Raw genomic sequence first — 15,560 nt, 5'->3', positions numbered from 1 at the left:
GACTTTTGAAGCAAGTAATTGTGATGAGAGACTTTTGTTTAGTAAATGGATTTTGCTTAAACATAGATGTGGTTTTTAATGGTACCATCAGAAAAACTTGGAGTAACAAAAACTCAAAATTAGTCTACTCTTTTCTTTATTTCACATGAGCGCACTCTCTAGATCTAAAGAAAGTGATTGATGGCTGTGATGAAGCAACTCAAAAGAGTCCTACAATTGTCTTATACAAATGTTTTTATTATTGTTTTTTCGATTTAGGCATTCATGAGTTTTGTGTTGCAGTAAGTAATGCTGTTGCTTTCTTCTTAATAACTCTCCACACCCACTTTATTCTATCTAGAAAAAACATTGGTGTGAAGGGTGTTCAAAACCGAACCAATACAATATAAAAACTGCAAACCGAATCAATACAAACCACTTTAATAAAATGACATATTTTTTCTTGTTAGTTTCTTCTTTGCTTTTTCTTTAAAAAATGTATTTATGTGCTACTTGAACTCTTAGAGAATAATAAAAAATTTAGTCTTTTATATTTCTTACAAAGTTGGATTACTTTTTATCCACGGTTTAATTTGGTCTATGTAGTTGGGAACATTGTTGGATGAAAATAAAATTGTAAGGTCAGATGAAATTTAAAACATTGCTGAAAATATGTTGTGTTTTAGGTTTTTAATTTGATTTTAATATTGGAAACAAAAAAAAATATTGTCTAAAAAAACCGCAACAACCGATCCAATCCAAACCACATTGGTTTGGTTCGAATTTTATTTTAAAAGTCAACCAAAGCAAACCAAACTGCATACTTTTTTATTTCGCAGTTTGGATGACTTTTCACCTCAAAATCGAACCAAACTGCACCACGAACACCTATGTGTAATGGCTACTAATAGCTCATTTTTGTCTCTCTAAGTAAATGAAGTCTAAAGAAGATTTTACGATGAAAATTTAATTCATATACACATGAGTTTACTTAAAAGTAAAGTCAAATGTGGTGATAAAACCAAGTTTTGAACGCCAGCAGCAAGAGTGGAATGGATATCATATACCACTAACTTAAGTTATGAAGAGAACTTCGATAATAACCTTCAATAAGCAAGGGAAAGATTGGAGATTCACAAAAAGCTGGATCTTTATGCAAAGATTGGAGATTCACAAAACCCCGTGAAGCTCAAGGACAAGATTAACTCCAAGAAGATTTCAATGATTTTTTTTCCTTGTGATTTTGTATATTAGCATTGAGCAAGTTTTTTTTTGGTTAGGTCTGATTGTGGTCGCGTTTTTTAGGCCTTTGTTTTTCTTTTTGTCATTAGGCTCATGTGTTTTTCATCGTCTAGGAGTTTATAATAGATGTTTATAGTTGTGCGCTTTACTCTTCGTTTTATACTTTTTCCTGTCTAACCATGTGGTTAACCTTGTGCTTGGCTAGGTTGTGTTTAAGTCATTTGGAAGAAGCAAAATTGTCGCTTCTTTAAGAAAGAAAGAAAAAAGACCCAATACAACATTTATTCGATAAAGTAAAACTATTATCTTATTCATGGTTGAAAGCTAACAATTCAATTTCAACTTTTGATCTTCATCAATGTTGGTTGAACCATTTTATGTGTTTGGCTTTCTCTTAGCTGTAGCCTTCATATTGTTGTGTTGTGGCTCTATTCTATAATTGACCTTGTGAGCTCATCACTTCTATCTTTGCACTTCTTGTAATAGGTAAAATCTCTTGGTTGGTAGGGGCTAACGCATTTAATGGCTATGTGTGGCTAAAGTCAAGCATGCACTTTCCCTATTTTTATTTTATTTGTAATAAATAAAACACACATTAATAAGAACAATAACTACAAAAGCGTGATCAATATATTTTGAATATTTTGTTACTTGTCAGTGATATCAAAAAACAATTACAAGAAATGAGGAATGAAGGGTGGAAAAAACTTATATATAAGGTTATTAAAATTTGCAATAAGCATGATATTGATGTGCCTAATATGGATGCGCCTTATGTGCAAAGGAAGAAAGTTAGACAACACTCTTCAACTTCTAGTATTTCTAATTTGCATAAATTTAAGAATGACGGTTTGTTCGGTGTTTTAGATTTGCATTTGCATGAGCTCAATGCTAGGTTTGGTGAAGAGAATACTGAACTTTTACAATGTGTTTCATGTTTGAATCCCGCAAAGTCATTTGCACCTTTTGATGTGAACAAATTATTGAGGATGGTTGAAATTTATCCAAATGATTTTATAGATGTTCTGGAAGTGGCGTTACACCATCAACTTAGGAATTATGTTATAAATGTTCAATCTAACTTAAAATTTGCTAAGTTTAAAATGACTTTCAGATCTTTGTCCAAAACTTCTGGAAACAAATAAGTGCAACACATTCACTATAGTTTATAAGCTTTTGAAGTTGGCTTTGTCCTTGCCGATAGTAACTGCAAGTGTTGAATGTGTTTTTTCAGCTATGAAAGTTGTTAAGAGTAACCTATGTAACAAAATGGATGATCAATGACTAAATGACTGTCTTGTAACTTATACAGAAAGAGATGTTCTTTTATAGGGTTGAATGTGTTTTTTCAGCTATGAAAGTTGTTAAGAGTAACCTATGTAACAAAATGGGTGATCAATGGCTAAACGACTGTCTACTTATATAGAAATAGATGTTCTTTTAACCATTAAAAATGATGTCATTTTACCCATTTTTAACAAATAATTTTATTTCTTATTTTTAATATAGCTTGTATTATTGTTTCTTTAAAATTTTAGCCCCGCATATATAGATCCGTTGTTGGCTGGCTAATATCTTTCATGTTGTTGTTAAAATAAAAACCACAAACCATTATTTGGATGATTCAAATTATTTTATAATCGTTTGAAAATAAAGCTCACAACCTATAAATATGGTCCTTCAAAAAACCTATTAAATATTGTGACGTAACAATAAAGCTGAAAAAAAAAAAGAGCTGACTTAAAAAATAAGCAGAAAGTAAAAATCCAACGGAAATTTCACGCTATAGAATGCAGTATATATAATAATCGCTTAAATTGAAAAGCGTAGTTGAATTTGCGAAAACGAACGCGCCGTAAGATTTTTTCAAACTGAACCTTTCTCTCTGACTCTGCATACTTCAATACAATGCAGCTTATATATCCACAATTTCACCGTAAGATTTAATTCTCCTTTTTTTCATTCAGAAATCGCAAGCTTCGTTTTCCACTTATTTTATATTATTCATTCTTGATTCATTCATATTAATAATAATGATGATTATGATTAATCCGTTAAAATCAATTTACATGTTCCTTTCTTGCGTTCTACGCTACTTCTTCTATTTTCTTGTTGTTTAGGGTTGTTTATATACATGCAATAACAGTACAACGAAAACCGCTATTTTAGTCCTTAGAAGTGTAACTGACTGTTATATTGCGTCTATTTAATTGATCGTTTTGGTTCTTGAATACGTTTTTCGTTGGAAAATTTAGTCCATAAAATTACTAATAAATGTGTTTGCGACTTCGATACATTTAGGGACTATAGTGACAGTGTATCACACATTCAGGGACTAAAATGGTCGTTTGTCCATAGAAGAAGGATAATTAATCTTCATTTTACTAAAGTATCCGTATTAACTATTAGTATGTGTTTCTCACTATCCCACATGTAGATAGACTTAATTAGAGTGCATAATTGGAAATAATAATAATAATTATGTTCGTTAAAAACTGAAAACGTCATTCAGTTTGAAACAATTTTGTCGGCAAAAGTGGCCCTAATTGTTAAATGGAGGAAGTAGACTAATATTTAGCATTCTGTCTGAGCTTGATCATAGAATGCGGTTCTCGAGTTTGAACTGAAAATTTATTGGACAATAGTTGTTTGTTATTATTTAGCATTGCTTTATGTTATCATAAGTATAGTGAAGAAACTTTGTCTGCTGATTACTTCAATCAACTATTTATTAATTAGTATATGGAAATTTTTTGACAGCTTTTGGTCACTCGTCGAGCGCGTCTGGCTCTTCTCAGTCAGTGTTTGGGCAGCAGAACAATTCAAGTAACAGTCCTTTTGCTCCCAAGCCATTTGGTAGTCCAACTCCATTTGGATCGATTGCGGTTAATTCTACGTCAGGGAGTACTTCCACAGGTGTATTTGGTGCAGCTCAAACGCCGTCTCGCTTCTCTTTCGGTGGTAGTTCAATGCCTGCATATGGAGCATCTTCAACTCCTGCTTTTGGTAGTTCAATGCCTGCATTTGGGCCATCTTCAACTCCGGTTTTGGGTAATCTTTCTATTGGAAATTTTGATATTTTTCCATTTTATTAATTTTCTTGCTCTTAGTAAATTGTCTTCTTTGAAACCAGTTTATTGGTAGCACCATGTGATGTGTGAGAAGCACAATATTTTAAAGTGAAATACGAGTTTTCATACACATAGATTATTTGTAGTGCTTAGCTAATGCTTTTAGGAAGATTTTGTTTTTACGAAGGATTTGCAAACCAACTGGTCTAGCTTTGCTTACTCTGAATGTACTATTATTGTATTTTCTTTCTTCTTTAATGAAGATTTCATGTGAATTAATGTGTGTGTGTGTGTGTGCTGCATCCTGTTTATGGATTTGTTCCGCCCTTCCCCCACCTCCACAATCCTGCAAGTATATCGATATCATGGGAACGACAACAAGAACACTATGAAGGAATGTGATTTCTTTCAGTTATATGTGTTCTCTAGTCGATGCTAATTTACGGTTCTTTGTAAAGACCTAAAGATTACATAACGACTAAGATTTGTATTAGCTAGTTTATGCCATCTTTCTTTTATTAATATCTAATAATGGTATTCATTAGCATCTTTTGGCTTACTTTTCTGCCTTTTTTATTGTTATTATATTTTGCAGTTTTCTAATTCTATCTGAGAACCAACTCTCTTCCTTCCCAGGATCGTCATTCTTTGGTCAGGTGCCTGCTTTTGGAGGTTTTGGCTATACACCTACTCAAATAAGTCCTTTTGGATGCTCCATCCAACCAGCATTTGGAAGCAGCATATTTGGTTTAACAGGCCCCCCTGCTTTTGGTTCTACAGGCACTGCATCTGGTGCTACCGGTGCCCCTGTTTTTTGTGTAACCAGCACCCCTGTTTATTTTGTAATCAACACACCTGTTTTTTTTGTAACCAGCACCCCTGCATTTGGTTCAACCTCAACCCCGGCTTTTGATTGCACAGGGGGTGCATTTGGCATGTCAAGCGCTCCTCTGTTTAGAGGTGAGGGAACATTTGGGGCTTCAAGTAATCATGCATTTGGTTCATCAAGCACACCTGCATTTGAGGCCTCCAGCTCTCCTGCTTTTGGCGCTTCTGCATTTGGTCAATCTAGTTCTGCATTTGGTACCAACAGCACATTTGGGCGTACAACCTCAACCTATGGAGGTCAGAGTTCTATATTTGGTGATTTCAATAGTTTTTAGGATTTTATCTTCTTTCTAATATAGTATCTATTTTCAAAATGCTAGGGACTTGAATTAATGTCGTTTTATTTTATATAATAACATTCTTATGCCATTGTAATTGAGACTGATCTTTTCATATTGTCTCGTGCAGGATCGCATACTCCTGCTCCGGGTTTTGGAAATGCTGATATTGGGCAGTCGGGATTTGGAGGACAACGAGGTGGAAGTAGAGTAGCTAGTTACTCAGCTACAACTGAAGCAAATTGTGGACGTCTTGAAAAATTGGAGTCAATATCAGTCATGCCTGTTTACAAAGATAAAAGCCATGAGGAGCTAAGATGGGAAGACTATCAATTGGGAGATAAAGGTACATCTTTTTTTAATTATAAATAAATAATTTGATAATTCTACCGTCTTTCATTGGTGATGATTGATGACCTTGGCTTAATTTAAATTTAGGTGGACCGCTTGCCTTTGCTCCTCAGCCAACTGGTACGGGCAGCTGGAAGTTACCCGGTTGCCTCTGCTCCGCAGCCTTTCCTCATTCAACTGTATTTTGTCCATCATCATCCAATCTTTCCAATAGCACAACACCTAATTCTTACCCATTTGTACCGAATACTTCTACATTTTCTTCTGGATTTGGAACATCAGCTCCTGCCTTCAGTTCATCGGCTTTTGGTTTATCGACATCAGCAGCAGCACCTTCTACTTTTCCCTCATCCACACCTCTGTTTGGTGACAATTCTTCGTCGCAGGCATTTAGACCATCTGCATCCCTGTTTAATACTGCTGCTCGAGGTACATCTGCACCATTTTTCACAAGCAGTTTTCGCAACACTCAACCATCCCAATTATTTAGCTCTGCAGCCCCTACAAATGCACAGTCTGCTTCTGATTTCGGTCAGAATACCGCTCCCATTGGGCAGACTGCTGCTTTAAGTCAATCAAGCTTGTTCAGTTCACCTCCATCTGGGCTTGTTGGAAACATTTACTCAAGCGGTGCATCACTCTCATGTAATGATCCAACAGGTTTTGGTCAAACAGCGGTGAGTAATTTTGATAATGCTTTTCACTTTTAATTTTTTTTTTCCGTTAAAGATCACAGTGTGTTTATGATCCAAGATATAATGTAGTTAATGGTTGGGATTTACTTCCCAACCTGTCATGCTGTTTACAAAACCAGTTGTCATTGTTCTATAGGAATTACATATAAATGATCGATTAAAGATTCCTACGACATCCACCACCTCCACCAAGCCCAAGCCTGTTAGGCAGGGTTATTTGTGATGATAAATAAATTTCAGTAAAGTACAACCATCCCTCCTACTAGTGGTTAAATATTAAACAAGCCGTTGTAAACCAAGAAAATGAAAATTGTTTGTATGAAATATGATTGTATCATTTAAACATTAAAAATGCTATTTGCATTCTACGTAGCATCGGGTATTGTTTACGTTGGAAGATATAAAACCATACTTTTGTCACTGTCCAATAGTCTGAGCTTTTGGGAGGGTTGATCCTTGACAAGGTATCAGTTAAATTTGGCCCTTGCTACCCCATTCCTTATAATAAACATTAAATTTGAGTGGCTAAGTGTATGTATAAACCGTTCCGATGTCTATACCTAGATGACTAATCCTTTGAGTTGATTATTTAGAAGTTTATGTACTGCATTATAGGAAAACATTAGTTGTGAGGATGTTTCAACTTGATTAGTCTATCTCACCTGTAGATCTGGCCTAGAGCACAATATGATTAGATCTGCACGTTTCACCTTCTTTGAATTATTGGTGTTAATGATATGTGAACTCAGCATAATTGGAGATACTTCCTAATGATTGATTTACTTGTATGTATATATTTATGATTTTGTGATTAAACTTAGCATATTTGTATGTTACTTTGTTCAGTACTTTGCCCATTTTTAAGTTCCTTTGTTTTCTGCATCTATCATACATTTCTCCATGCCTCCTCCAGTTTGCATTACATTTTCATTTTCTAATATACTTTTTGATTTGTTTACCTGCAGCCATCAGTGTCAACGCCATTCCAATCTGCACAACCTGCTCAGTCAAGTGGCACTTTTTCCTTTAGCAACTTTGCCCGGACACAACCTGGTTAGTGTTGGGCTCGACGAGCTTAACGCAAGTGTAAATTAAAATTCCAAAATCCAAAAGAGACTGGATCTTGCAGCGCAGCGGTAGCGATAAAAAAATGAACACCAATATTTAACGTGGAAAACCCTCTAATACCGAGGGAAAAACCACGGGACAAACTCCGAAAAATATTCCACTATATTAAAGAATATTACAATATTCTCTCCACTCTCTCACACACACAAGAGATACAATATAGTGTTTCCCGTGAGACCTACTTTTATTCTAATGCTATTATTTTATAGCACCTAGAAGTTATAGAGATGATACCCACCCGGTGTATTTTTCCCACACTCTCTGGATTTACTCAACACTCTATTTTTCCTCTCACACACTTCTACACACACAGAAGCTTTGTATTTTCACTTCTGCTTCAATACTGAAGCTTGTATTTTCTTTGAGCTTCGGATGATTTTCTTTCAATTCTATTGCCTCTATTTATAGGGGAAATGAGCCGTAAGAGTTGGATTTGGTTCACACACTCTTACACCAAAAGTCATGGCATTCAAAGTGTGAAACTTGAAATGAATTGCAAGCCTTCACACTTTTCTGCACAGCAAGCTATGCCTAGCCATGTCTCTCCACCGTAAGCTATACCATAGCTTTCCTATTTGTAGAAAAATGCATCCTTGCATTAAATAGGTAGAAGACTATTTACAATTACTTGTAGTAATTGTCTTTGGCTGGAAACAATACCCACACGTGGTGGGGCCAACAGTTAGTTCAATAATTTAGCTATTGGTGCACTATTTTTTTTTTGTTTTCATGCAATGATAAGGATTGATGTTTCAAATTAATTGTTTTATTTTGATGCATTAAATAGCTGGTGCAAGTAGCTCCGGTGGAACTCCGGGCATGTTTGGTCAGAATAATGTTGGACTTCGGTAAGTTACAATTGTTTTATTTCTTGGTTTCATGCACTAGTTTATATTTCTGCATACCCTTTTCGAGGTGACCAAGGGACAGTGACTTTTTCTCGTACCATCATACCCATGCATGCCACTGTCATTTTATCTCTTTTCTTTTGGAAATAGAATGTCACATTTTATTTTTTTTAATGAGTTTTGACAATTGTTTTCAATTAAAAGTTTTTTTGTTGCCTGGATGTTTTTTGTTTGACAGGGCTATTCCCCAAAGTTCTATGGTTGCACAAGCAGCACCCATTACAGACCCATTTGGAACACTTTCTGCATTTGGCACCAACAGCCCATTTGGGAGTACGACCTCTGCTTTTGGAGGTCAGAGTTCTGCATTTGGTTAGTTCAATAGTTTTTAGAATTTTATCTTCTCTACGATAATGTCAATTTTTAAGATGTAAGGGACTTGAATAATTATGCATTTTTTTGTATTTTATGTCATTGTAATTGAGAGTGATTTTTCATATTTTCTTATGCAGGATCACAGACTCCCACTCAAGCATTTGGAAGTACTGGTATTGGGCAGTCAGGATTTGGAGGACAACGGGGTGGAAGTAGAATAGCTAGTTACTCGGCTACAGTGGAAGCGGATAGTGGTGCCTCTGGACATACGGCAAAGTTGGAGTCAATATCAGCCATGCCTGTTTACAAAGATAAAAGCCATGAGGAGCTAAGATGGGAGGACTATCATTTGGGAGATAAAGGTGCATTCTTTATTAATTTTAAAAATTGAATAATTTGATAATTTAAAGTTTAAACTTATAAGTATTTGAAGCGTGATTTAAGGTTTTAATTATCTTGTGAGCTATGCTTATGAATTTAAAATTACACAAGTACTTCAAGTGGTTTAAGGTTTTCTCTGTCTTACTAATGCTATTTTATATGCATATATATAAGTTTTATGAACTTTGTATAACCTTATGATTATTGTTCCAATCCCATGATTTACGATTTTGCTTCCCATCGATTTTGCATAAAATCTCGATTTGAACGACCTTGGCCTTGCTATCAGTAGACAGTCTTCATCGGAGCTTTTGAAACCAGTTTATTATTGGTAGTGTCATGTGATGTGTGAGAAGCACAATATTTTAAAGAAGTGAAATAACAGTTTTCATACACATGGATATTTTGTAGTGCTTAGCCAATTCTTTTATGAATGATATGCAAAAATAACTGTCAAGCTTTGCTAAATCTGAATTTATTATTATTGTATTTTCTTTCTTCTCTAATGAAGATTTCATGTGAAACACTTAAGAACGAGAACAGTATGAAGGAATGTGATTTCTTTCAGCTATATGTATTCTCTATTCAATTTTAATTTACATTTCTTTTTGAAGACCTAAAGATTACATGACAACTGAGATTTGTATATCTAATAATGGTAATCATTGGCATCTTTTGGCTTACTTATCTGCCTTTTTATTGTTTTTATATTATTAGATTTTGCAGTTTTCTAATTCTAACTGAGAACCAACTTTTCTACTTTATAGGATCATCAGCGTTTGGTCAGAAGCCTGCTTTTGGAGGTTTTGGCTCTAATCCTACTCAAACAAGTCCATTTGGAAGTGCCACCCAACCATCACAACCAGCATTTGGAAGTAACACCCAACAGTCGCAACCAGTATTTGGAAGCAGCATATTAACACCTTTTGGCGCTTCATCCCAGCCAGAATTTGGTTCGACATGCACTCCTGCATTTGGTGCTACTAGCACCCCTGCGTCTGCCTTTGGTGCACCCAACAGTTGCATGATTCAATAGACATGAATGATTGATTTTGGTTAAACATAGATGTGGGAGAGAGCTATATTATTTATGTTTGGGAAAGATTATAACGTTTGTTTTATATTATTTACGTTTTTTTAAAAGTGTGATAGAGAAAAGGAGTTCCGAAGTTCACACACAATTGTTGGTTGTAGTTGATATTGTTTTATAATTGTGCTATTGTCACTTCAAATATACTTTGCAAGTACTCTCTTGTCTTATACTAAAATAAAATGCAAGATTTCAGGTTCTCCATTTTTCTATATTAAAGATGTGTTAGTTCAGTCATAAAACTACTTGACAAAAAAAAAATGCAAAATGGAGCTAACATTTTGAAAACATTAACATAATGTTATGTTGATATTTTGCAAAGAACTTTCCTTAAATTTATTTTGATTCTTATTGGTCAAAAACAATCCTAAATTGGGCTTAGACAATTTTGGATCATGTTTGTCTTTTTTCATCTACTAGTAAAAAACTTGTGCGTAACATTGCGATAATTATATAAAAAATAATTAAATTGCTAATATTGTAGGATGTTTATAGATATTAAATAAAAATTATGAGTATTAATGTATTGTTTCTATTAAATATTTTTCTCTTGTACATACAAAAATTTGTTAAATAGTTGAGTCACACCAGTTATAGATTTTATTTGCTTATATATGCGAAAATAAATTTTTACGTAGATATATGAGATAGTTGATATGTTAAATTTTTAAAAACTCCTGACTATTTTCAAAATCAAAATTATTATAGTGTATTAAAAAACTTTTTATTTTATATACAAAAAATTGTTCAATGTTTGCACCGCACCCGTTGTAGATTTTATGTACGTAAATGCTTAAACAAATTTTTATATACATATATAAGAAAGTCGATATCATAAAATTTTGAAAACTCATGACTATTTTCAAAATCAAAATAAATATAAATAAATATAGTGTTTCTATTAAATAATTTTTTATTTCATATGCAAAAGACTGTTCAATGTTTGCATCACACCCGTTGCAGATTTTATGTACTTATATCTGCATAAACAAATTTTTATATACATATATAAGAAAGTCAATATAATAAAATTTTGGAAACTCTTACCTATTTTTAAAATATCAACATTAATGTAGTGTGTCTATTAAATAAATTTTTATTTTATATTTAAAACACCGTTAAATATTTAAATCGCACTCATTGGAGATTTTATAAGCTTATATATGCATAAAGTTTTATGTATCAATATGTGATAGTCAATATGATAAAATTTTAAAAAATCGTAACCATTTTCAAAATATCAACATTAATGCATAGTTTCTATTAATTAAATTTTTATTTTATATGCAAAACACGGTTCAATATTTGCACCGCTTTAGTTGTATATTTTAAATATTTATATCTGCAAAAACAAATTTTATAGACATATAAGAGAAAATCGATGTGATATAATTTTGGAAACTCATGACTATTTTTAAAAAAGAAATGACCATTATTCGTAATTAATTTTTTAAACTAATTAATTAATTAAATTTTGCAAAATGATCATTATGCACATAAAATTAAGAAGATCATAAGTTTTAATATGGACGGTTATGAAATTTTACTCGACTTCGATTTTTATATACGGTTAGTAGATATTCATGTTTGGGATTAAGAGAACATTATCTTGTTTTATTTCTCAATATCATCTTGAATTGATCTTCTGAAGAGTTTATTCATGTCAATTTGTTAAATCTATTGGAGTGCATTTTGAACTTAAAACATGAGAATATTATTTACTCATGGTTAAGAATGATTTGAGAAAAAAAACATTGTGCTTCAATCCGACTCAAATTCAAAGGCTTTTGAATACGCCGAACCAACGTACAAATAGCCTCACTAAACTTGTAATTATCATTAATCGTGTCTACAAACTTCTTCAAGTCATTTTCTATCTCTTTAATGAATATGTAAATTACCAGAGCTGGTTGTTCATTTTGAAAGTGTAGTTCAAAAATAGATTTGTTATGCCATGTCCACAAGTACCAACATGTCATCATGAAAGTAGTATGTCAAGTAAAACAAACAAGTTATAGAATTAGACAGGACAAATATGAGCCACATTTGAGTGACAAGTATTAGCCACAATTGAGTGGCGTGCACGCAGTCACAAAGCACATGAAGGATTGTTTCATCCTCTTGTGCACGACAGAGATAAGTAAGGGAGATACCATCCCCCATTTGCTTCTTCGGAAGTTGGTAAGAATCCTCTCATGTGCCCCTACCCAAATAATTCCAATCACCTCCCACACCCAAAGAGGTATCTTGTTATAAATTATAAGCACTTTGAACAGTAAACTTATGATTGTCAATGCCTCCTCATCCAACAATCTGTGACCCATAATATTTTTAGGGGTTGAAAGGGCCAAAACCTAATCAATAATGTTCGTTCACTAGTAAGTTGTCCCCAAGAAGTTCATATCTCAATCGTCGTAAGGATTAAGAGCATCTCTGGATAAAAGAGTAGTGTCAACATGTACTTGATTTGCTAAAGAGGAGATAGAAGTGTTATTTGGCGCTCAGTTGTCCAACCAAAAATTAGTACGCCTCCCATCACAAATTTACCAAACTACATGACGATAAAATCATTCCCGGTCCATGTCAGCGCTTTCCAAAGGGGGAGTTGTAATGACCGGAGTTAATAGTGATGTGAAGATCAAACTCTATGAGTACATGCGTTCACCCAAATATGACATGGCGTTGAATGATTGGATGAGAGGTACATTTTCAAGCAAACTCTATGAGTACCATGCGTTCACCCACTTAGTTGACTTTTTTTATAAATAAAAAAAAAAAAATCAATTAATATTCTTCCACCTTGATTTTCATGTAACTAAAAACTAGTTTTCAAACAAAATTAAAAAAAATCATATTACAAAGGTTTAATCCTTAATTTATTTTGGTCCCTGTAATACTTAGTGAATCTGGTTTTGGTTCCTGTAAAATAAAAAGTTTAGATTTTATATTCTCCATTTTTTATTGCTTTTGTCATTATTTTGTTTGTTTTATAATTTCATTTTGCATTTAAATTTAACCAATAAATTAACTTTTTCCCAAAAAAAAATTATCTTTGCTAAAAATTAAATAAATAAAAATAAAACCCTAAATTGATTGTTTCGTAATTTATCATTTCTTTTTCGATCAATTGCTCATCTCTTTTCTTCGCCTTCATCGTCGTTTCTTCTTCTTGTTTGGGTTTAAATTCAACCAACTCTGCTTCATCTTATTTTGTCTTCATCACTTCTTCCTCACATTTTTTAGTTTTCGTACTGCTGCTTAATCGTGTCTTTGCCTTCCTATTTAATCGTGAAAATCTTAAAGAAAAATAAAAACAAGAAACATAAAACTCAATCAATGGTAGTCAAGACAATAAATTGGAGTGTCATTGTCACGACCCAAAAACACAAATCGTGACCGACACACATACTTATGCATTTATTCCGACAAGCCTGACGACTAAATTCGACAATTGACAAATATGTAATCTTCGCATAACCTTTATACTTCAAAATAATATTTACATAAATTTTGATAGAATATCCTATATATTTTCAACATTTCCAATATCTTAATCTTGTTCATCAAACTGTATCATCATCCAGAGTATCAAACTGGCATGTTACATATTTGTACAACTCAAAATAGAACATTTCTAAACTTTAAATAGCTGCAAATACTCCGACTCAACATATACATAAACAAAACAACCATCTATCAAGGAGGCTTACTAAAAAGAGTGACATTGCTGAACTTCGAGTCTACTATGAGCTTTCTATCCAGTTGCTTGGGGATCTAAAAAAATAGAGAATGCAAGAGTGAGTCACAAAGACTTGGTGAAGAGACGGTCATCACCATTAGCTAGAAGAGAACCACACAAAGGCACAAACATTTATTTAATTCACAATCAGTTGTATATTTGAAAACTTATAAAGTTTGTAAAAGTTGTCAATTAAATAAAAATATTTCAAAAGAAATTCGAACGTTGTAAGGAGGTGGAATCAAAAATAACTTTTTTAAAATAAAGTGTAGAAAAAACTCAATTTAGTAATATAATCATAACGAGTGAGGCGAGAACTAGTTCCATTTCATTGATAGCTCTTTTCTTCTAAGAGCTGTCTTTCCCTTAGTGGTGGCTTCATCTAACATATAACTCTTTTCTCTCGATTCAAAAACAAAAACATAAGATATTTCTCAATTAAGGAGTTTACATCTCTTTGATAGCCTTCTCCTCCTATTGGCGGCCTTTTCATAACGGTGGCTTCATCTAACGGAGTAACGCTACCTAACCGGAATCACATAACTAGATGCACCTAAGTTTTTGTCATTATAATCGTGATTCATAAAATACATCATTGAAACCTATGTCAAAATGCATGCACTCCAAACTGAATTGAAAATATTCTACTTTGTGTATCACAAGTAAAGTCAGATCAAAATGAAGTACACATTAATATCAACATTTTTCAAAGTCATATATCTTAAAACCATATTTCTTAAAAGGAAAATGTTAACTAGTACCCCCGGGCACTGGTTAAGGAAACCGAATATAATATAAGAGCATTAGAACTTGTGTAGTCAAAGTTTAAAAAGTATAAAGAATGATGTTCTCAATGCAAATATTTCCTTTTTTGTTTCCGTAACTAGTGCCCTGGGAGCATTAGTTAACAAGACCCTTCTTAAAATATCAAAACTTACGCCAAAGTGTATGAAATCAAACCGCAATTTCAAATCTCGTGTTCAATAGATCCAAGTAGAGACAATATTGATATCGATAACTTTAGAAATAAATAATGACGATGAGAAAAATGTTCAAAGATTGTGTTTCTTCATTTTGAGAAATACATTAACATAAAAAATATGTAAAATATCTATAATAACAACAATTAAAATATATGATAATGATCATCATTAATTCACAGTTTTTACGAATCAACTAAATTTGCTATCTAACCATTCCTGGAGAAGCACGTGAAGCGTATACTCTCTAACTATAGTTAACCTCAAAATCCTCATATTATCTAGTCTAACCTCCAAAATCATTTCTAAACAAACTAATCATGCGTCCTCGCGAGTTAAACTTAGTTGGTGGGGACAATACATAATATATGCAAAGTTTGGGGTTCAAACTCCGACCACCACAAAAAAAACAAAAACTAATCATGCCCAAATAAGTACCAATTGTAAGTTGATAAATACATCTCAAAGAGTCTTAATGAGCAACTTTCATCAAATGAGTATTCTTCTTCTTCCTC

General features: G+C 33.1%; 1 protein-coding gene across 2 annotated transcripts; it reads left to right on the top strand.

The window, feature by feature from the left end:
• Positions 1-3,036: 3,036 nt before the first annotated feature.
• LOC120577436 (nuclear pore complex protein NUP98A) lies at positions 3,037-10,545 on the top strand. Of its 2 annotated transcripts, none has more exons than XM_039828863.1 (10): positions 3,037-3,157; positions 3,982-4,272; positions 4,929-5,417; positions 5,589-5,804; positions 5,897-6,486; positions 7,470-7,557; positions 8,420-8,480; positions 8,719-8,834; positions 8,993-9,217; positions 10,004-10,545. In XM_039828863.1, exons 1-10 carry the CDS (start codon positions 3,130-3,132, stop codon positions 10,270-10,272), a joined length of 2,373 nt encoding a protein of 790 aa, XP_039684797.1. In that variant the 5' UTR covers positions 3,037-3,129; the 3' UTR covers positions 10,273-10,545. The 2 variants fall into 2 exon arrangements, with proteins under 2 accessions (XP_039684797.1, XP_039684794.1); XM_039828860.1 differs by having other exon boundaries at positions 8,719-8,852.
• Positions 10,546-15,560: the final 5,015 nt, after the last annotated feature.

This window comes from Medicago truncatula, chromosome 1, assembly GCF_003473485.1.
Source record: "Medicago truncatula cultivar Jemalong A17 chromosome 1, MtrunA17r5.0-ANR, whole genome shotgun sequence".
Lineage (NCBI taxonomy): Eukaryota > Viridiplantae > Streptophyta > Magnoliopsida > Fabales > Fabaceae > Medicago > Medicago truncatula.
Note: the sequence above shows the minus strand (reverse complement) of the source record. Positions and strands in the feature narration are given on the sequence as shown.